This window comes from Scyliorhinus torazame, chromosome 17, assembly GCF_047496885.1.
Source record: "Scyliorhinus torazame isolate Kashiwa2021f chromosome 17, sScyTor2.1, whole genome shotgun sequence".
NCBI classification, from domain to species: domain Eukaryota; kingdom Metazoa; phylum Chordata; class Chondrichthyes; order Carcharhiniformes; family Scyliorhinidae; genus Scyliorhinus; species Scyliorhinus torazame.
In genome coordinates, this window is record NC_092723.1 from 152,959,641 (window position 1) to 152,982,731 (window position 23,091).

At 46.6% G+C, this 23,091-nt stretch overlaps 1 protein-coding gene across 1 annotated transcript in view; it reads right to left on the bottom strand.

Annotated features, from left to right (window-relative positions):
* The window catches only part of LOC140394259 (netrin-3-like), a 381,075-nt gene that overhangs the window by 330,566 nt on the left and 27,418 nt on the right, over positions 1–23,091 (bottom strand). Inside the window, exon 2 of the mRNA XM_072481304.1 lies at positions 13,016–14,085. Coding sequence (XP_072337405.1) covers positions 13,016–14,036 — 1,021 coding nt within the window. The 5' untranslated portion in view covers positions 14,037–14,085. The remainder of the gene's footprint in view (positions 1–13,015; positions 14,086–23,091) is intronic.

The window sequence follows — 23,091 nt, forward strand, 5'->3', positions numbered from 1 at the left end:
TCAACGTTACTGCCCTGCAAGAGTAGCCGAAGGGCAGCTGAGGGAAGATGGCAATGGTTACACCTTGTGCTGGAGACGGAAACCCGAGGATCAACCCAGGATGCATGGAATTGGATTGGCCATCAGGAACAAAGTCGTCAACCAACTCTCAGAGCTCCCTATTGGCATCAATTAATGCCTAATGATCCTCCATCTACAAATTGCCAAGAACCAGCAGGTAATGGTCATGAGTGCCTACGCCCCAATCCTTGACGCAAACGATGAATCTAAAGGCTTCTATTCCACCTTGCACACAATACTCTCTAACATTTCTAAGGAAGGTAGGACCATCCTCCTTGGGGGCTTCAACACCAGGGTTGGAACGGACTCCCGACTCTGGAAATGAACCATTGGAAAGGAAGGAGTTGGAAATTGCAACTCCAATAGGTTTCTCCCGCTCACCAAATATGCGGAACACCAGCTTGCCATCACGAACACACTGTTCTGCCAAAAAGACAAGTTCAAGGCTTTCTGGAGACATCCACGATCAAAGCACTGGCACATGATTGACTTTGTCCTCGTCCAATCCTGAGGCCAAGAGGATACTCTCATCACCAAAGCGATGACCAGTGCAAATGACTGCTGGACAGATCACCGGCTCATCCACTCCTCTACATCCGTCCAACTCCACCAGAAGCAGCAGAAGATGAAGAAACAGCTCAGAAAAAAATATCAACTTTACACTACTTCACGAACCAAGGATACGAGTGAACTTCCAACAATGTCATCTCCAAAATCTCCAAAATATTCATTCTAATGGAGTGGAGGGAAACTGGAAAGAGCTGAAGACAGCCATCATCTCAAGCTGCGAACAAACCATCGGCTGAGGCCAGGAAACGCTAAGACCGATTCAACAAGAATGACCACGCCATCCAAGACCTCGTGGAAGAAGAAAACTCGCTGCATCTGGCAGAATGACATAACAAGCAAGGCAAAGAGGAGAGCTCATCAATCAGCCAAGGTGGAGGTACGAAGAACTAGGAAATTCAAGAACCAATGGTGGACTCAGAACGTTTCGGAGCACCAACTTCTCGTTGACAAGCAGGGGGCTTTATCAGTGCCACCAAGGCAATATATAGACTCAACACCCTAGGCCTCAAATTGGTGCAGAGTAAGGACGGAATCCTCTTGAGAGACAGAGGAAACATCAGCCTCCGATGGGGTGAGAGAACACTTAAAATAACTTCTAAACCATGTATCATGGGAATGTCCCTTTAAGAACTGTTTGTGTTCTCAAATGGCTGCAGTGATGTCATTGTGTGGGAGGAGCTGGGCTGTGGCTCTAGTTTTTACTTTCGTTTTGAGCTGGAAGCTGTTTGTGGCTCTGAGTTTTACTTTCGGTTTAGGCAGTTGGAAGCTGCATTCAGACAAAAGAAGGTTTATTTTGGTCTCTCTCTCTCTGTATGTTAAAAGGGGTCCAGATCACTTGATAATTTAAAAATGATACCTGTTTTCTGTAAAGAATTCACACCTACTGTTTTGGTAAAAAGGGTTTGTCTGGTATTGGATGTTGTTATCAAGTTGAAATAGCAGAAAGGGAAGTTATTAAGAGTTGTATAAATATAGAGTACTAAAGACTGTGTGGGGAATTTATGTTTTTAGTTGATAATAAATGCTTACTGTGAGTGTTCTAAAATGTTAACTGAATTCGTAGAATAAATTTTGTTTTGTTTAAAACTGCTTAAGGCCTTCTGTTCAATATAACCTGGAAAGTAGGCCCTTGTGCTCCTCATAACCAAAATCTATAAACAGTTGTAGGTCAGGTGAACTCCATGATAGACTTTGGGGTTCTCTAAACCCTGACCCCATAACAAATGATACAATCATAAATGATTTGAGAAAATCCCCCAACTCACCATCAAAGAAGATCTTGGACTCCCACCAACGTGGACAAAGCCAAAGACACCATTCAAAATGTAAAAAATGGAAACGCCACAGGAGTGGATGTGATTCCAGCTGGGATTTTCAAACTTGGAGGAGAAGAGAGCACCTATCATCTTCATCAGCTGTTCCTGAAAATCTAGCACAGGGAAGAAATTTCTGTCGACCTCAGGGATGCCATCATTGCCACCATCTTCGAGAAAGGAATCCGTCTATTCCCATTACTGGGAAGATCATTGCCAAAATCCTTGCTGGTTGCCTTCTCCCAGTCTTTGAACAAATCCTTCCAGAAAGCCAGTGTGGCTTCCAACCAAACCATGGAACAGCGGACATGATTTTCACTGCTCGGAAACTTCACGGGAAATGCCAGGAGCAACATCAACCACTCTACATGGCCTTCAACGATCTGACCAAGACTTTTGACTCAGTCAATCGGGAAGTACTATGGAAGACCCCATCAAAGGCTGACTGTCCAGAGAAATTCATCAACATCCTTGCACTCCTCCATGACAAGATGTCGGTGACAGCCCTCACCAATGGAAATAAAGCAGAAAAGTTCCATATCAAGACTGGAGTCAAGCAGGTATGGGTCATCGCCCCCAGCCTTTTCTCCATCTTCATTGCCGCCATCCTTCACCTTGTCAAGAATAAGCTTCCCAGTGGTCATTGTCTGCAGGACGGACGGAAAACTTTTCAACCTCAATCGTGGAACTTCAGTATGCGAATGACACCACCATCTCCACTCGCTCAGAAGAGAATCTCCAGGCCATGCTTGACACCTTCCCGGAAGAATACCGAAGAATCAGTCTCACCCTCAACCTCAAGAAGACTCATGTCTTTTACCAACCTGCTCCAGGTCAAGATCCGGTCTCTCCCTCCATCAAGATCAACGGAGTGTGATGAATGCAAGAAATTGTTATATATATTGTATTTTATATCTGTTGCAGTAATGTTATTAAAAGCCTGGATGAAGGTATATATTTGCTGCAGTAATTTTTTTGAGAACCTAGGTTAAGGTACCCAGACTGTGTGCCTGCTAAAACTGTAAATAAGGTGTTGTAAGAGTGAGATAATCATTCATTCTGACCACTTATTTGATTACAGATAAGGGCTAATAGAATCGTGTTTATTTTTTCGACGGTTCCTGGGGTATAGATAATAGCTAATCAGGTCATGGAACATCTTAGTAGGATACAGATGTTGTAATTAATGGGAGGGGCCAGGTCTGGTTTGCAGTTTTGCCAAATGCTCTCAAATTGTCTCTCTCCAAAAGTCTCTACACGCAGGACCGCAAGTAAACCTGTTTTATTAACTTTATTTATAAGTGGCATTTGCAATGTATTGGGACTGCTTGTTTGGAATATTGATAGTAAAGGTGTACGGGATAAGTTAAAGTGTTTCCTTTTATTTTCAGAACTGTTTAACTGTTAATTGTTGAGCTATTTCTGTGATGGTAATGTGGTTACGTGGTTAACACTGTATTAAAATACAGACGCCACCTCAAGGTCCTGGAGAGGTACCATCAGTGTATGAATTCATTAGTGTAATAATTTTTTATTTTTTAAAAATGTTTTTATTCTCCATTTTCACATTTTCCTTCAAAATTTACACCCCACCCATAAACAGTAAACGGTAACAAATACAAAATCAATCCCCTTAACAATACCAACGATCCCATCCTCCAACCACCCCAAACAACGGTCCACCTGTCAATATATGCATCCAGTAAATCAAACCCTCCCACGGTGGAAACAAAAAACAAAGGAGAAAAAGAAAAAGGAGTCTGGGACCATCCATGGTCACCATTAACCTATAGAGTCTACTCCCCCTCCCCCACCTACGCTCAACGCCATCCAACCTCTGAAAGAGTACCGTACATGATACCCAAGAGTTGTACAGCAGCTCCCCCCCCCCCCCCCCCACCCCCACCCCCAGTCTCCAACTCCTCCCGTCCACTGCCTCTTGTAAAACTCCTCCCCCCTACCTCGGTTCCTTCCCCCCAACTTTCCACCCTGGCTAGACCACTCGGACCCTGTTCTGCCAGGCTCCAATGGCCGTAGCCCCTCCCCCCCACCTCACTCCTGTTCACTGGCCGGCTTAAACCAGCCAGCGTGGAGGCCCCCGCCCGGGTCCCTTTCCCCCTTGCCCGGCCCTAGGAAAGCCCATTTCTCAATTTCTCAGTTCTGCCACAGTCCTTCTGCCTTCGCAAACTCCTCCGCTGCTTCCGCCGTTCCAAAATAAAAGTCCATGAGCTTGTAAGTCACCCTCAACTTCGCTGGATATACAATGCCGCACTGCACCTTGCTAATGTACAGTGCCCTCTTCACCCGGTTGAAGGCAGCCCGCCTCCTCGCCAGCTCCACCGTAAAGTCCTGGTATACACGTATACCAGCTCCAGCCCACTGCATCACCCGCTTCTGCTTGGCCCAGCTCAGGACCTTCTCCTTCACACTGTACCTACGGAAGCACAGAGTCACTACCCTTGGCAGCTCACTCGCCTTTGGTACAGGCCTCCACGATTGATGAGCCCGATCCAGTTCATATCGGGAGGGATCCTCCCCCTCCCCCAATAGTTTTGTCAGCATCGCGGCAAAATACTCAGTCGGCCTCGGTCCTTCAACTCCTTCGGGCAGCCCCACAATCCTCAAATTCTGTCACCTGGATCTGTTTTCCAGGTCTTCCATTTTTCCTCGCAGATCCTTGTTAATGTCCATCACCTTCCGCATCTCCTTCCGCATTGAGGCAAGTTGATCATCGTGCTGCAATAATGTCTCCTCCCCTTCCTTCAGCGCCTCCCCTTGCTCTCACACCTCCGCCACTGCGCTCGCCACCGCCGTCGTCACCGGGGAAATTGCCTCCTCCACCAGCACACTCAAAACCTCCCTCATCTCCTTCCTCATTGTCTCCATGTATTTTGTAAACTGCCTTTCGAATTCCGCAGCCATCACCTTAGTTATTTCTTCAGCCGTAAGCAATGCAGCCTCCCCTGGTGCTCCAGCCTCCATTTTCCTTGGTGACCCCACGGTGACCTTTCCACTCCTCGACGGCCGTTTTTTTGCTCACCCTCGACATTTTTCTTCACTGTGCCTTCGCTGAGCCGCCTCTGTGCCTTCTCCCTGCTTTTGCCGCCTCCGTGGACCCTGGGACCGGGCTTAAAGCCCCGAAAATGCCATTCCCGAACTGCCTCCCGCCCGCCGTCACCGGAAGTCTCCATTAGTGTAATAATAATATACTAATAATCTTTATTGTCACAAGGTGGCTTACATTAACACTGCAATTAAGTTACTGTGAAAAGCCCCTAGTCGCCACATTCTGGCACCTGTTCGGATACACAAAGGGAGAATTCATAATGTCCAATTCACCTAATAAACACGTCTTTCGGGATTTGTGGGAGGAAACCGGAGCACCCGGATGAAACCCACGCAGACACAGGTAAAAAATACTGACTTAGCACAGACAGTGGCCCAAGCCGGGAATCAAACCTGGGACCCTGGCGCTGTGAAGCAACAGTGCTATCCACTGTGCTACCGTGCCGGCCACGTAGTGCCATATGTGTAATGTATCAATGCATGTATCTCTTTCTGTGTGTATCAGTGTAATCATCTCTTTCAGTGTGTGTGTCAGTGTATAAATCTCATTCAATGTTAGTTTATCAATGTATTAGTCTCATTCACAGTGTGTGTATCACCCCAATCACATCCAGTGTGTGTACCAGTGTATGAATGTCATTTAGTGTGCTTTTCAGTGTATGAAGCTCATTCAGTGTGTATGTGTATATCAGTGTAAGAAATTCATTCAGTGTATGAATCTCATTCACAGTGTGTGTATCAGTGTATGATCGCGAATCTCATTTAATGTGTGCACCAGCGTATGAATCACATTCAGTGTGTGCTTAATAGTGTAGGAGACTCATTCAGTGTGTGTGTGTTTCAGTGTATGATTCACATTCAGTGTGTGTGCCCATCAGTATATGAAACTCATTCAGTGTGTGTGTGGTGGTGTGTGTGCCAGTGTATGAATCTCGTTCAATGTTTGTTTACCAATGTATTAATCAGTTTCACAGTGTGTGTATCAGTGTATGAACCCAATCTCATTCAGTGTGTGTACCAGTGTATGAATCTCATTCAGTGTGTTTTTATCAGTGTACGATGGTCATTCAGTGTGTCTCTATCAGTGTATAAATCTCATTCAGTGTGTGTGTATCAGTGCATGAATCCCATTTAGTGTGTGTTTCAGTGTATGAATTTCAATCAGTGTGTGTGTATATCAGTGTGTGAACCAATTCAATGTGGGTATATTTGTGTATGATTCTTATTCAGTGCATCAATTTATGAACCTCATGTGTGTACCAGTGTATGAAATCTCATTTAGAGTGCGTGTACCAGTGTGTGAACCTCATATAGCGTGTGTGTACCAGTGTATGAATCTCATTTAGTGTGTGTATCAGTGTATGAATCCCATTCAATGTGGGTGTATAAGTGTATGATTCCCATTCAGCGTGTGTATCAATTTATGAATCTTATTCAGTGTGTGTGTATCACTGTACGAATCTCATTTAATGTGTGTGTATCAGTGTACGAATCTTATTCAATGTGTGTTTATTAGTGTATGTATCTGATTTAATGTGTAGTAATGTATCAATCCCATTCAATGTGTATGTATCAGTATATGAATCTTATTCAGCGTGTGTGTGTATCAGTGTATGAATCTCATTCAACGTGTGTTTGTATCAGTGTATGAATCCCATTCGGTGTGTGTATATCAGTATATGAATCTCATTCAGTGTGTGTATATCAGTGTATGAATTTCATTGTGCGTGTGTATCAGTGTATGAAACTCATTCAGTGTGTGTATCAGTGTATGAATCATTCAATGTGTCTGTATGAGTCTATGAATCTTATTCAGTGCGTGTTTCATTCAGTGAATCTCATTCACTATGTTCATCAGTGTATATATTCCTTCAGTGTGTGTATCCCATTCAGTGTGTGCATCCCATTTAATTTGCGTATTCCATTCAGTTTGAGTATACCATTCATTCTGTTTATCCCATTCATTGTGTGTATCCAATTCAGTTTGTGTATCTAATTTTTGTGTATATCCCATTTAGTGTGTATATCCCATTCAGTTTGTGTATCTCATTCATTGTGTCTATCCCATTCAGTGTGTGTATCCCATTCAGTTTGTGTATTTAATTTTTGTGTATATTCCATTTAGTGTGTATATCCCATTCAGTTTGTGTATCTCATTCATTGTGTCTATCCCATTCAGCGTGTGTACCCCATTCAGTTTGTGTATTTAATTTTTGTGTATATTCCATTTAGTGTGTATATCCCATTCAGTTTGTGTATCTCATTCATTGTGTCTATCCCATTCAGTGTGTGTATCCCATTCAGTTTTTGCGTCTCATTCATTGTGTGTAACCCATTAATTGTGTGTATCCCATTCAGTGTGTGTATCCCATTCAGTGTGTGCATCTCATTCAGTGTGTGTACCCCATTCAGTGTGTGTATCCCATTCAGTGTGTGCATCCCATTCAGTGTGTGCATCTCATTCATTGTGTCTATCCCATTCAGTGTGTGTATCCCATTCAGTGTGTGTATCCCATTCAGTGTGTGCATCTCATTCATTGTGTCTATCCCATTCAGTGTGTGCATCTCATTCAGTGTGCGCATCTCATTCAGTGTGTGCATCCCATTCAGTGTGTGTTTCCCATTTGGTTTGTGTATCTCATTTGTTGTGTGCATCCCATTCAGTGTGTGTATCCCATTCGGTTTGTTTATCTCACTTCTGTGCATCTCAATCACTGTGTGTATCCCATTCAGTATGTGTATCCTATGAGGTGTGTTTGCAAAAGCAGAATGGCAGCATCTTCTTCCACCAACTGCAAATGTCCTCTGCCACTTGGAGAAGTACATCAGCTTCATTGATAACCTTCACAAACTCAAAATTAAAACAAGATGTCCATCAGAAATTAATGCAAAATTCCATGGCCCCTCGCAAATCAAAGAACATCCGTCAACAGCAGCAGTCATATTTATATCATGCCTTTAATGAAATAAAATGTCCTGAGGTGCTTCACAGGAGTATTATAAAGCAAATTTTGAAAGCAATCACGTAAGGGGATATTTTGCAGTTAACAAAACGTTTGGTCAAAGAGATAGGATTCAAGAAGTGTCTTAATAGAGAAATGCAAGGTTGCCAAGTTGAGAGTTGTAGAGTTTGGCTATTCCAGAGCATCAGGTCCAGGCAGCTGAAGACACAGCCACCAATAGTGGAACAATTAAAATTGGGGATCTTCAAGAGGCTAGAATGAGATGAGCACAGATGTCTCAGAGAATTTGGGGGCTGCAACAGATTAGAGGTGGGAAGGACAAGGACATGGATAAGTGTGAAAACAAGGGATGGGAATTTTTAAAAATCAGGATGCTGCTTAACCAGGGGCCAATGTAGGTTACAAGTATAGGGGTAATAGGTGAATGGAAATTGGAGCAAGTTAGGATATGGGCAGCAGATTTTGGATTACAGATGATAGAATATGGCAGGATGGCCATGAATGGTTTATAATATCCAAGTCTAGAGTTAACAAAGACATGAATGAGGACTTCAGCAGCAGATGAGCTGAGGAAAAGACGACACTGTGCACATCCACACATGTATACATCCCATACACTCAAATACATGCATGTACACACTCACGCATGAGCAGAGAAACATATCCACTCACACACGCAGAAAAACATGTATACAGACAAACACATACTCAGGTATTCACAATTGACACACACACAGACTCTGACACATTGTGCACATGCTCACACACACAAGGAACCAAGCACACATGCAGACAGACATACAGGTGACAAGCACAAGTAGACATGGAGACAAAATCAAACAGACACACACAACCAGACACAGACTGACACAGGTACAGACACATATAGACAGATACACGATCATACAGACTCAACAGACAAAAGTCACCTTTTGGAAGGCTGAGGGCAGCTAAGTTCCTGTTTTCCCAGACCCATCCACCACCACCCTCCCCCACCCCCACCCACGCAGCCTTCCCCTCCCCCCACAGACTGCAGAGAGCGAGGAGAAACAGAAGAAGCAGAATGGTTGTCAGTGGACTGAATGGCAAATGTTTTAACATGACAAAGAAAGCCGAGAACTGAGAGAAGCAGTGAGTCTGAGCTGTTCAGTGCATGCTAAACATTCAAATTAATTAAATTAAGATGGTGCGAGTGAGGTGCAAAGGTGACAGTGACCTCTGAGCTAATGGAAAAATTCACAGGGGGTTGTATACAGAAAGTGTGATGACTCAAAGCTAGCCCTCCAACTGCCCACCTAAAGAGATAGTGAGCAAACCTTTTTGCTGTAAATACACCTTCATTAACATTTCAATAGGATGGCATCTGACACGAGCAGCGTAACAAAGCTGTGAACTCTTACATTTTTCAAGAGACCTCCGTGACTGTCACTAAATTAAACCCTTCCCATGCCCCCTTTCTATTTCACCTTAAGTGCCACTCAGTCACTTGGTGCCCGCACTTCCAGTCCAATTATCAGCAACCCTGAAGCCACAAGCTGCTCTTCAGTAGCTAGCGATAGATTGCACTGGGCACAGGCCAGCTCGACAAACTTAACAGTGAGCAACACATTTACCAATAGCATTTGTACCTGGAGGCATCCTCTGCCTGCCGGCACAGCAAAAGCAATCAGAATGATCTAACAACAAGAACCCACCATGGGACAACTCTGAAATAAAAGCAAAATACTGTGGATGCTGGAAATCGGAAATAAAAACAGTAAACCTGGAAAAGCCCGGCAGGTCTGTCAGCATTTGTGGAATAGAATTCAAGTTCGGATGACCTCATCTACAAAACATTTCTCTCTCCACAAATGCTGCTAGACCTGTTGAGTTTTTCCAGCATTTTGTTCTTTTTAATGGAAAACTCTTCCTCATTTCATACCATAGCGATCGAATTACTTACTCAGACAAGATATTGATAAGAATACAGATGATGTCAAACTGTTGCACTAGGGAGAGTATTTGGGACTGAGAGGGCCTGTGGGGGCAGAACAAAACCAGCTTTGCTCTGTATCTACCCTGTAAATAACCCTCCACTGTGGATTAAAGCTCCCTCTACATTGCCCCATCAAACGCTCCCAGAGCAAGTACAGCACAAGTTAGATACAGAATACAACTCTCTCTACACCAGAATAACAATGCGCCATTGCCCCAGACAATGCTCTTTCAAGCACCAATTTAACACTTTTTCTATTTCCAGACAAGACGGCCTGTAACCTACATGAATGAAATCAGTAATTAGTGCTGAATTCATGCTAGTTTGCGCAGTGGGCCAATGCCCTCTAGAAAATGAGTTGTGGCTGTCGGAGGTAATTTCACACAGCACGAATACTGGCAAGACAGAAAGCGGGCTCATCCCATTTCTCTCTGCTGGACTTCAACCCAAACCTACAGATTAAAATCTAATTCCAGGAATAGTAGCATTGTGGTAACTTTGCTGGACTAGTAACCCAAGGGCGGGATTAATAATCCCAGGACACAAATTCAAATATAATCGTGTTATCTGCTTCAATTTAAATTAATTTAATTAATAAATCTGGGATTAAAAAACTAGTCTCAATATTGGTACAATGAAACTAGTGTGTGTGTGTGTGTGTGTCATTGTTGCTGGACTAGTACTCCAGAGACCCAGTGCAATGTTCTGGGGACGCAGATTCAAATCCTGCCATTCCAAATTTTGGGATTTGAGTTCAATTGAAATCTAGTATTAAAAATCTAATGCTAACCATGAAACTATTGTCAATTGTTGTAAAAACCCATTTGGTTCACTAATTCACAGCTCGAGGAGCTACCAACAGCATGGAATGCATGTGCAATTCTCAATTGGTAACTCATTTGGAATCCATTGTAATGGAATGTTCGCTGGAAACCCACATTAAATTTTAACGTTTTTCCAAAATACGTTGCTTCCATTGGGTTACTTATTTAAAACTCTGGATGTCAAAAGCATATGAACCAGCATTTTCAGAATATATCAGTTGATCTAGTAGGATTCCAAGTGCTGAAGAGGACTAATCTCTCACTCAGGACACTCTGCACAGTCAATTGGTACCTCAGTAACAGCAATGAGCCATTCAATCCCTCGAGTTCTCTGCGCCACTCAATTTGGTCATCATCCCAACTCCATTTCCACAGCATAAGTGAGGGTAGCAGTCTCCCTTCTGACTCAGAAGGTTATGGGCTCAAGGCCCACTCCAGACAGTTGAGCACATAATCCAGTGTAGTGCTGAGGGAGTGCTGCTCTGTTAGAGTTGCCACCTTTCAAGACAAAATATTATACCCAGGCCCTGTCTACTCTGACAGATGGTATGGCACGGTAGCACAGTGGTTAGCACTGTTGCTTCACAGTGCCAGGGTCACAGATTTGATTCCCGGCTTGGGTCACTGAATGTGTGGTGTCTGCACGTACTCCCTGTGTCTGTGTGCGTTTACTCCAGGTGCTCTGGTTTTCTCCCACAAGTTCTGAAAGATAGAACGTAGAACGTAGAATATACAGTGCAGAAGGAGGCCATTCGGCCCATCGAGTCTGCACCGACCCACTTAAGACCTCACTTCCACCCTATCCCCGTAACCCAATAACCCCCTCCTAACCTTTTTGGTCACTAAGGGCAATTTATCATGGCCAATCCACCTAACCTGCACGTCTTTGGACTGTGGTGCCCAGATGTGCTTGTTAGGTGAATTGGACATTCTGAATTCTCCCTCAGTGTACCCGAACAGGCGCCGGAATGTGGTGACTAGGGGCTTTTCACAGTAACTTCATTGCAGTGTTAATGGAAAGCCTACTTTTGGCAATAATAAAGATTATTAGAAGATCCCAAGGATGTGTTGTGGGGAACAGGAGTGGAGGTATCCCTGTTCATATTTGGCTCTTAGTTAACAACACAAAAGCAGAATTTCTGGTCATTATCACAATGTTGTTTGTGAGAGTATGCTGTGTGCAAATTTGCTGCCTTGATTCTGGCATTACAACAGAGACTATACTTCAATAGTGTGCATCACTGAAATTCTCTGTCCTGAAAGATTGTGGGTGTTCCCTTGTTAAGTATATTTAAAACAGAGATAGAAATTAGGGGAAATTGAGGGATATGGAAGCGGGTGGAAAAGTGGAGTTGAGGTAGAAGGTCAGACATGATTGTATTGACTGGCAAAGCAGGCTCAAGGGGTTGTATGATTTGCTTCTATTTTCTTGTTTTCTTACATGCTGCTGAAACCCTTGTTACCTCTACACTTCATCACCTCAGAACGCTCCTGGCTACACTCTTATTCATCCATCACCCTTGTTCTCACTGACTCACGTTGGCTCCTGGTTAAGCAACACTTCAATTTTAAAACTCACATTCTTGTTATCAAATCCTTCATGGTCTCATTCGTCCCTATCTCTGCAATCTGCTCCAGCCCCACAACCCCCTTAGATATCTGTGCTCCACTAATTCTTGCCTGTTGAGCATCTCCAATTTTAATTGCTCTGCCATTGGTGATTGTGGCTTCAGTGCCTAGACCGTAAGTTCTGGAATTCTCTCCTTAACCCTCTCAGCTTCTTTACTTCAGTTTCCTCCTTGCAGACACCCTTTAAACCTACCTCCTTGACCAAGCTTTTTGTCCTCTCAGTTAATATCTCCTTCAGGGACACAAGTGTCAAATTTTGGCAAATGCCTTGGCGCTCTTCATTACGTTAAAGGTGCTATATAAATAGCAAAAGGTCCCATTTGTTGCTCATTCAGACAACATCCACAAACATTGCCTTGTCTACGGTATTAGTGACGTCGCAAAGAAATTTCAACCAGATCACTCAGGCAAGATCCGTCCTTCACAACTGCATGCGGGCTCACTCTGGTCAGCTCTTACAGTCAGAGCCCAAGCATTCGGCCCCAATTACAAATACTAGTAGCTTTTCTGTAACTGATGTTAAAACTGTCACTCTCTGATATTGACCAACCAATTGGTTGACTCTAAGGCTGAAAGGTGTCAATAATTACATCAATACCCACAGGTTGGACTTACCCAAGCACTCGTTTGCTTCGCGAGCAGTCGCTCTTTGCCATGGCCGGTCATAGTGAAAGGGCTTGCACTTGTCGCACTCTGGGCCAGCAGTGTTGTGTTTGCAGTCACAATTCAGATTCTCTTCTTTGTCCTTGACACAACGTGAAGCATGCCCATTACACTTGCAGCGCCCACCGACCTGCAAATCAGCCACTGCATAATGGTAGGACTCTCTCATCACCCCCCCCTCCTCCTCCTTCCCGTCTCTGCCACTGTAATGTCTATCCTGGTCCCGCTGGGGGTGAGGTCTGCTGAAGACCACCCGAATATCTGTGGCTGTCACCCAGTCCTGCAGGACTGGACTGTTGTCAAAGTCCTGGGCAGAGGGACGTCCATCAAGGGTACTGAATGCGATCAGTCCCCCTGTCAAAGGATAGAGATCAGTGTATCCATCTGTGCAAAGAGCTTCTTGTTCATTCTGCTTCGAAATGATTGCTTTGTTTGGCTTATTGTACATTTTCCTGCACTGTGAGGAATAATACTGAAAGGGAACCCAATTTTTCCCATAGTCCATTGATTTAAATATTCCCATAGATTCTGGCCGAGGAGAGCAAAACTGCAAACTGACATAAGTGATTTCAAATTTCTTATTCAGCGAGAGAGTGAGAGTGACATTTTGCAGAGGATTATGAAACTCTTCAGATTGCCAACAGCTAAGGTTGTGAGCATTGTTTAAATCGGTCAGGTAGGTGGCAGGGTGAGCGCTCCTGGGATCTGAAGCATCACAGATTTGACACATCTTAGTCTTCACGCCCATCTTCTCATTAAAGAAGCAATATCTGTTTGGAGGCCTCCCACAAGTACTGGACACCTGTACCTCCCTGGCAAAGCCAGCGTTGACAAAATCTGGAATGCAACGTTTAGGCTGCCCTCCTTCATCGTAACAGGGATCTGAGGAGCCATGCTGTGGTGCAAACGCATTGAGAGCATAGGAACCCCTGAGAATGCAGGTAAATAGCAGCACTGGCCCAAACTGCATCATCTACAATTCAGGAAAGGGCTGTTTCCAGGAACAATGCGCACAGTAAGACCTACAAGAAAAAAGACAGGACACCATCAAAACAAACACAGCTACAATTTCTGAAATAACAATTTTTGAAAAGGTTATCTTCAACAAAAAATGTGATCAAGCAACAACAGACCCAGATCCAAACTATCTTCTGCTTTTGAAGCTCCTCCTAAATTTTGTGTAGAAAGCTGGGTACAGGCAAAAAGTTAAAAACCAGAAACACTGGAATTAATAGAAGAACAAAATACAGTGGATGCTAGAGATCTGAAATAAAAACAGAAAATACTGGGAAAATTCAAGTGGGCTTCAGCAGACCTCAGTCCCAGCAGAACCTGGAAAGACATTACAGTGGCAGTGATGGGAAGGAGGAGTAAATCCATCACATTTCTCTCTCCCTTTCGGTCTGAAGATGTGTCATAAGGACTCTCCACAAATGCTGCAACCTGCTGAGTGTTTCCAGCATTTTCTGTTTTTAGTCTGGAATAAATATGCCTGACTGAGGTATTCACTGATACAGAGTTAAAATTAGAGTCCCACTACTCCCACTACCCAAATGGCCAATGTGGTCCAAATGGATCTCTCCTGTTACATGTGTTACATTCAGAACCTTTCAAGTTGTCAGGATATCCCAGAAGGTAAGACGGAAAGAAAAGCAGAGGGAAAGATGAGTGACTGAGAATAAAAGAGTAAAAGAAGCAAACTTCAGGAATGTAGATGGAGGCTTAAATCATTTTTTAAAAACAGAGACGAAATAGGACATTTTGGTTGCACACTCGCTACTTCTGACGTGTGGTCCAGCCCAACTCCTAAACATCAGTCAGTTACAGACTGGCCTTTCCTCTTCTGCTGTTAACTGAGCTGCTTCAGATGTTGTGAATGCCCTCACTCTGAGATTGTGAGGGTGAAATGTGAGACAAGTTCAGACCAGTTTCAATTCAATGCAAATTCTCTTAAAAACTTCAGAAGGATGATTGGGTACTGAAGTTTCTGCCTGATGCAGCAGGAACACCAGTGCTGGATACAGAAAAGCAATGCGCCAGTGCTCCATACCAACAAGAAGCAGAAATAATGGGCAGGATTTAGCGGCTGCATAAGTCGCGGGCGTAAATCCCGTCTTGGCCGCTAAATCTCGTGAGAGGGAAAAATGGGATTTGCGCCAGCAGGATTTCCAATTGCGATCTTCCCAGGTTCTTCCCGATGGTGCAGTCAGGCTCACGCCATGAATCTGAATCTATTAACATGCACATTAACGCATCTTCAGCCCTCCTCAAATCTTTCACCCACCAGGCACAAATTAATACTGCTTTTTAAAAATTGGAACCAGGTGCCACCATGACCTCCAAGAGTGAGGAAGGAGGTGAGCACCACAGTCTCCAACTAGCAGCAGAGAGTTCAAGGAGACAGAGCCCAGTGGTCAGCTCCAGAGAGCGAGGGGGGGTGCAAGGTTGGTGTGGGTGGGCCTGAAGTCTTCTGTTTGTTGTTTAAATGTGCTTTTAGTGTTGTGTTAGCCTGCTGTCTGTGGCATGGGGTTTGGGGTGGGTGTGGCTGTGGGCCACGAGAGTCGAGGGGTGGGTTGTGATGTAGAGTCAAGCAGCTGGGCCAAATGGGCTCGGTGGATGAGACCCAAAAGAGAAGATAGCACGGTGCCCAGCTTGGTGGTGGGTGGGTGGGCAGAAACTCTAGAGTAGCTGTCCAATAGGCTTAAGTATTGAAGCATGACAGCAATGAGATCTCGGAATGACGCAGCCTGAGTTTAATGGGTGCCCATTAGCTTTGCCTATCCCTGAAGGGCAGCACGGTAGCATTGTGGATCGCACAATTGCGTCACAGCTCCAGGGTCCCAGGTTCGATTCCCCGCTGGGTCACTGTCTGTACGGAGTCTGCACATCCTCCCCGTGTGTGCGTGGGTTTCCTCCAGGTGCTCCGGTTTCCTCCCACAGTCCAAAGATGTGCAGGTTAGGTCGATTGGCCATGCTAAATTGCCCTTAATGTCCAAAATTGCCCTCAGTGTTGGGTGGGGTTACTGGGTTATGGGGATAGGGTGGAGGTGTTGACCTTGGGTAGGGTGCTCTTTCCAAGAGCTGGTGCAGACACGATGGGCCGAATGGCCTCCTTCTGCACTGTAAATTCTATGAAAAAAACAATTGTGCCCTCTAACATTCCTGAGACTCATGCTCGTCAAACTAATTAGCCATCAAGAGTTAACTCTTAACAATGTCAGCTGCCGGCAGAGTGCAGGCAATTAAGATGATGGTCCTCCCGAGGTTCTTATTTGTATTTCAATGTCTCCCTATACTAATCACTAAGACCTTTTTTTAAAAAATAGACAGGAGCATCACGAGCTTACCCGAGGGTAAGGAGGGGGTTCCTACAACGTAGCAGGGACAGAGGAGGATTGGCGCTACCGAATTTGGGCGACTACTATTGGGCCGCCAATGTGGCGATGATTCGTAAATGGATGATGGAGGGAGAGGGAGCGGCGTGGAAAAGACTGGAGAGAAAGTCCTGTAAAGGGACGAGCTTAGAGGCGCTGGTGACGGCGCCGCTACCGCTCTCACCAAAAAAGTTTACCACGACAACATTGAATATCTGGGGACAATGGAGGCGACAGAGAGGTGTGCGGGGAGCCCTGGTGGGGTCCCCAATCAGGAACAACCATAGGTTTGCCCCAGGAAGAATGGATGGAGGATTTCAGAGCTGGCACCAGTTGGGAATTAGGAGGGTGGGAGATTTATTTATAGATGGGACGTTTGCGAGCTTGGGAGCATTGGAGGAAAAGTATAAGTTGCCCCGGGGAAACTTTCTTAGATATATGCAGGTGAGGGCGTTCACAAGACAACAGGTGAGGGAATTTCCGCTGCTCCCGGTACAGGGGATTCAGGACAGAGTGCTTTCGGGGGTGTGGGTCGGAGAGGGCAAGGTGTCAGAGATATACCGAGAGATGAGGGAAGAGGGGGAGGAGTTGGTGGGCGAATTAAAAGGAAAGTGGGAAGAAGAGCTAGGGGAGGAGATAGAGGAGAGTATGTGGGCTGATACCCTGAGCAGGGTAAATTCCTCTTCCTCGTGCGCCAGGCTTAGCCTGATTCAATTCAAGGTGCTACATAGAGCACACATAACGGGAGAAAGACTGAGCAGGTTCTTTGGAGTGGAGGACAAGTGTGGGAGGTGCGGCGGAAGCCCGGCAAACCACGTACATATGTTTTGGCCGTGCCCGGCACTGGAGGGGTATTGGAAGGGAGTGACGGGAGTGATTTCCAAGGTGGTGAAGGCCCGGGTCAAACCAGGCTGGGGGCTAGCTTTATTTGGAGTTGCGGATGAGCCGGGAGTGCAGGTGGCGAAAGAGGCCGACGTTGTGGCCTTTGCGTCCCTAGTAGCCCGGAGTAGGATTCTACTCATGTGGAAGGAGGCGAAACCCCCCGGACTGGAGGCCTGGGTAAACGATATGGCGGGGTTCATAAAACTGGAGCGGATAAAGTTTGCCCTGAGAGGATCGGCTCAAGGGTTCACCAGGCGGTGGCAGCCATTCCTCGACTACCTAGGGGAACGTTAGAGGGAAGACAGATGACCAGCAGCAGCAACTCAGGGGGGCGGGGGGGGGGGGGGGGGGGGCGGGGTGGAAGTTTTAGTTTATGTTAAACGATTAGATTACCATGTTGATTAGCCATTTGTTTATTGTTAAACTTTCTTTACTGTTATGTTTGATCTGTAAGGGGGAAAATTTTTGATCGAAATAATTTTCAATAAAACATATTTTTTTTAAAAAAACAATGTCAGCTGCCTCACGGCGCCGAGGTCCCAGGTTCGATCGCAACTCTGGGCCACTGTCCATGTGGAGTTGCACAATCTTCCCATTTTTGTGTGGGTTTCACCCCCACAACCCAAAGATGTGCAGGGTAGGTGGATTGGCCACACTAAATTGCCCCTTAATTGGAAAATAAAATTAATTGGGTACTCTAAATTTATAAAAAAGTACAATGTCAGCTGCCTCCAGTCTCAAAGTCAAGGAATGGGATGGGTTCTTGGGTTCAGAACTCAAACCTTGACTGCATGAGATCAAGAGGCACTGGGTTCCCTTCAGTGCCTGACCCCAATTCCTCCCATGATCCCCCAAGGCGGGCATCACCATCCAGTTGACCCATGATCCCCCAAAGTTGACCCTGCCCAGTGGTGCAGCGACAACAATCTCTCCCTCAATGCCAGCAAAACTAAAGAGCTGGTCATTGACTTCAGGAAGCAAAGTACTGTACACACCCCGTCAGCATCGACGGGGCCGAGGTGGAGATGGTTAGCAGTTTCAAATTCCTAGGGGTGCACATCTCTAAAAATCTGTCCTGGTCCACCCACGTCGGTGCTACCACCAAGAAAGCACAACAGCGCCTATACTTCCTCAGGAAACTAAGGAAATTTGGCATGTCCACATTAACCCTTACCAACTTTTACAGATGCACCATAGAAAGCATCCTATCGGGCTGCATCACAGCCTGGTATGGCAATTGCTCGGCCCAGGACCGCAAGAAACTTCAGAGAGTCGTGAACACCGCCCAGTCCATCACACTAACCTGCCTCCCATCCATTGACTCCATCTACACATCCCGCTGCCTGGGGAAAGTGGGCAGCACAATCAAAGACCCCTCCCACCCAGCTTACTTACTCTTCCAACCTCTTCCATCGGGCAGGAGATACAGAAGCCTGAGAACACGCACAAACAGACTCAAAAACAGCTTCTTCCCCACTGTCACCAGACTCCTAAATGACTCTCTTATGCACTGACCTCTTTAACACTACACCCTGTATGCTTCATCATGCCGGTGCTTATGTAGTTACATTGGATATGTTGATGCCCTATTATGTATTTTCTTTTCTTCCCTTTTCTTCCCATGTACTTAATGATCTGTTGAGCTACTCGCAGAATAATACTTTTCACTGTACCTCGGTACACGTGACAATAAACAAATCCAATCCAATCCAATAGAGACATGGAAGCCTCCTGTCAGAGCCTCAGTGTTAAGAGAGGCTAAGGGAGCAGAGAATCAGGTGGGAGGCTAAAGGCGAGTGTAAGTGAGCAAGCGCAGAGGCCAGGGCCAATTCTGTCATGGAGATGGGAGAGCACCTGAGCAGTGAGTAAGCGGTCGTCGCCGGATAAGATCTGAGACTCGCTGCTTCCAGGTCCAGGAGGTCAATGGGTCAGGGGAGGTACTGATGTTATCCGGCTGCGACGCCAACCTGACTCTCTCTCTCTCATCCCTCGCAATAATCCAATTGTTATTGGTATGGAGCTAGTGGAGCTGGCCGTTCTACTTATTGCAGCACTGGAGGAGCACAGACTCCAGCAGCAATGTGCGGTCCCACCCAGAAAAGACCCTGGAGAAGGAGACTAGGCCAGTGGCCGGGGTCCGCACCAGCCAATAAGGAGGCATGAAGGCACAGAAGGAGACCAAGGGTCTACAGGATACATAATAATAATCTTTATTGTCACAAGTAGGCTTACATTAACACTGCAATGAAGTTACTGTGAAAAGCCCCTAGTCGCCACATTACGGCGCCTGTTCGGGTACACAGAGGGAGAAGTCCGAATGTCCAAATTACCTAACAGCACGTCTTTCGGGACTTGTGGGAGGAAACCAGAGCACCCAGGGGATACCATAACATGCACAGGGAGAACATGCAGACTCCACACAGACAGTGACCCAAGCCGGGAATTGAACCTGGGACCCTGGAGCTGTGAAGCAACAGTGCTAATCACTGTGCGACCGTGCACTGTGCTACCGAAGGGCATATGTCCTTCATGGAGTTCTCAGGCAACATTTGCCCTAGAAGACTCTGTCTCTTCTGTGCCATACCTGTGCCACATCCTTACGGACTCGGTGCCATGCGGTAGCGGAGGACACCCACACCTGTGCCATAAAGTCACAGCAGCCCTCATCATTTACACTATAGGGTCCTTCCAGGGCCCAATGGGTAACCTGTGTGGCATATCATAGGCATCCACCCAAAATTCATCCGTGAGGTCACGGATGCTCTTTATGTGAGGGCTCTAGACTACATACATTTTGACCTGGACTAGGCCTGGCAGGCTGAGAGGGCTACTGGCTTTCGCAACATAGCTGGTCTGTTTCCTAAGGGACAAGGGATATCCCCTAAGCTCTTGGCTGATGACACCAATGCAGAGATGAGAGACCGCAGCACAGGCCAGGTACAAAAATGTTCACAGTGTCACCCAATCCGTAATCGAACAATGCATCGGCCTCCTAAAGATGCAGTTCCACTGCCTCAACAGATTCATTGGGGTGCTCCAGTATAGAGCACCGAGAGGTCTGCTGTGTGATGAACAACCTGGCTCTGCAGTAGAGTAATGACCTTCCTGAAGACAAAATTGAGGAGCGCATGTGTCCTCAGACAAGGAGGATGTTCAGGAGGGAGTTGAGAAAGAGGAATCTGAGGATCCTGAGGATGGAGTCCAGGTGGGGCCGAGGCTGCACATGGGCAGGAAGGCTAGCGATTCCCTTATTGCCTCCTGCTTTATAGAAGAGGACTAGCTGTTCCTGACTTGCGCTGGTCTCAGGAAAGGGAGATAGGAAGATTCAGATTGACCGAGCACTCCCAGGGATTCCTTGGTCGAAGGCCACAGGATATGCTCCAGTGGATCCTCCTGCCTCCAGATGCTCGTGGGCCCCTGGGTTGGTCCATGGTATGGAGGAGCAGCTGGAGTGAGATCCAGTAGCTACCAGTCCTAAGGCCAGCCATTATCTGAACCATGCAGGTGAAGCCCTCAGCCATGGTTTTCAGGGACTGAACCATGCTTTGGAATTCTCCTGTCATGGATATGACCTCTTGCCCAAAGCTATTCATTGCAGACTCCATGTATTGGCCAGCCCCATCTCCTGCCACAAATTGCTGTGTGATTCCTCCATTCAGCCTTGCAGTTGTAGGAGTGTCGGCTCTGCCTTTGCACCTCCAGCAGCTGAGGGCAAAGGTGTACGAGGCCTGGCACCTGGCTAGGGAACAGCTGAATTCTAGAATCCAGCAGACCTCTGACTGTCTGATTCCCTGGGATGTTTCTGTCTCCACCTGATGTGCATCTGAAGCAGTGCGGTGCTGACAAGATAGTGACCCAGAAGCTTGCCAGCTAATGTCTCCCCCCAAGGTATGTTGTTCTGCAATGGTGGATGGTGCGGGTAATAGCTTTGAAACTTCATCAGTGCCCTCCTCCTACATCTCCTCTGAGGTCATGTCGAGGGTGGGCTAGTAGATGGGCCCGGCTCTTCAGGTGATGTTCCTGCAAGGCAAGGAGGATGATATTTATACATGGCCTGGTCAAGGCTTTAGACTACACAGAACTTATTTGAGTTTGGTCATCTTGAGGAAGGTGCAGTGGCTCATCACTTATCTCCCATAGGCCCACCTCACTCTCAGCACAAGCCCTCTCCTGCTCCTCCCCCATGAGCTCCATGGCTCTCTCCTCATAAGGAATCGGGATCCTCAGCTCTGGGATCCCACTGCACGTTTCCTCTTGCTCGTGGCGTTTGTGGGCGAGCTTCTCCTGCAGGAACACAAATCGGGATTATGTGAACTGGACATCCGGCGGGTCAGATGTCGATGCTACCTGGCATGTGTGGGCACTGCGCATAAGCAGGAAGGAGTTCTGATGAGGAGTGTCGGGCGGTGTGAGGAAGCTCATGTGAGATCGGGTGCTAGGGCCCTGCGAGGTGGCAGCATGTGGTATCGAGGTAGCATTCCGAGGGGTGATGGAAAGGTGGAGTGCACAGAGGAGACAGGGCAGAGCGGAGCAGGTCATTCGTCTTTGCACACCTGCCCTCTTGGTCAGGCTGCTAATCAGCCTCCCAGGCAGCTTTTGTCACACTGCTGGAGGGCTCCTGCCAGCCAGAGGGTATATTGTTGCCTGCACCACCAACAAAATGGACCCCATCAGTCTCGCGGCAGACACGGAGGAATTCATCAGGCGAATGAAGCTCCGGGAATTCTTCCACATACCCCAAGAGGCCAACAGCGAACCCAAGCAGACTACCAATGAACCGGAACAGCAGACCGAGAGATCTGCGTTGCGGCAACCGAAGAGGAAAGAGTCGAATTGGACCCCTCCGGAAGGCCGCTGCCTTAGACTCGACATGTATGCTCAAGCCGTCAGGAGTCGCGTCAATGCCAGATTCATCAGTCGCATTCACAAGACAACCCCGAACGTCACCCAAGCACAACGCAATGCCATCCGCGCTCTCAAGACCAACCACAGCATCGTCATCAAACCAGCAGACAAAGGAGGGGCCACTGCCGTACTGAACAGAACGGACTACTGCAAAGAAGTATACCGACAACTGAACAACCAAGAACACTACAGACAGTTACCCGCAGATCCGACCAAGGAACACATCTGCCAACTTAACAGACTGATCAAGACCTTGGATCCAGATCTTCAGAGCACCCTACGTGCTCTCATCCCACGTACTCCCCACATTGGAGATCTCTACTGCCTCCCAAAAATACATAAGGCCAACACACCAGGCCGCCCAATCGTTTCAGGCAATGGGACCCTGTGTGAGAACCTCTCTGGCTACATCGAGGGCATCTTGAAACCCATCGTACAAGGTACACCCAGCTTCTGTCGCGACACGACGGACTTCCTACAGAAACTCAGCACCCATGGACCAGTTGAACCAGGAACATTCCTCGTCACAATGGATGTCTCGGCACTCTACACCAGCATCCCCCATGACGACGGCATTGCTGCAACAGCCTCAGTACTCAACACCGACAACTGCCAATCTCCAGACGCAATTCTGCAACTCATCCGCTTCATTCTGGATCACAACGTCTTCACCTTCGACAACAGGTTCTTCATCCAGACGCACGGAACAGCCATGGGGACCAAATTTGCACCCCAATACGCCAACATCTTCATGCACAAGTTTGAACAGGACCTACTCACCGCACAGGACCCTCAACCGATGTTATACACCAGATACAGCGATGACATTTTTTTCCTTTGGACCCACGGCGAAGAATCACTGAAACG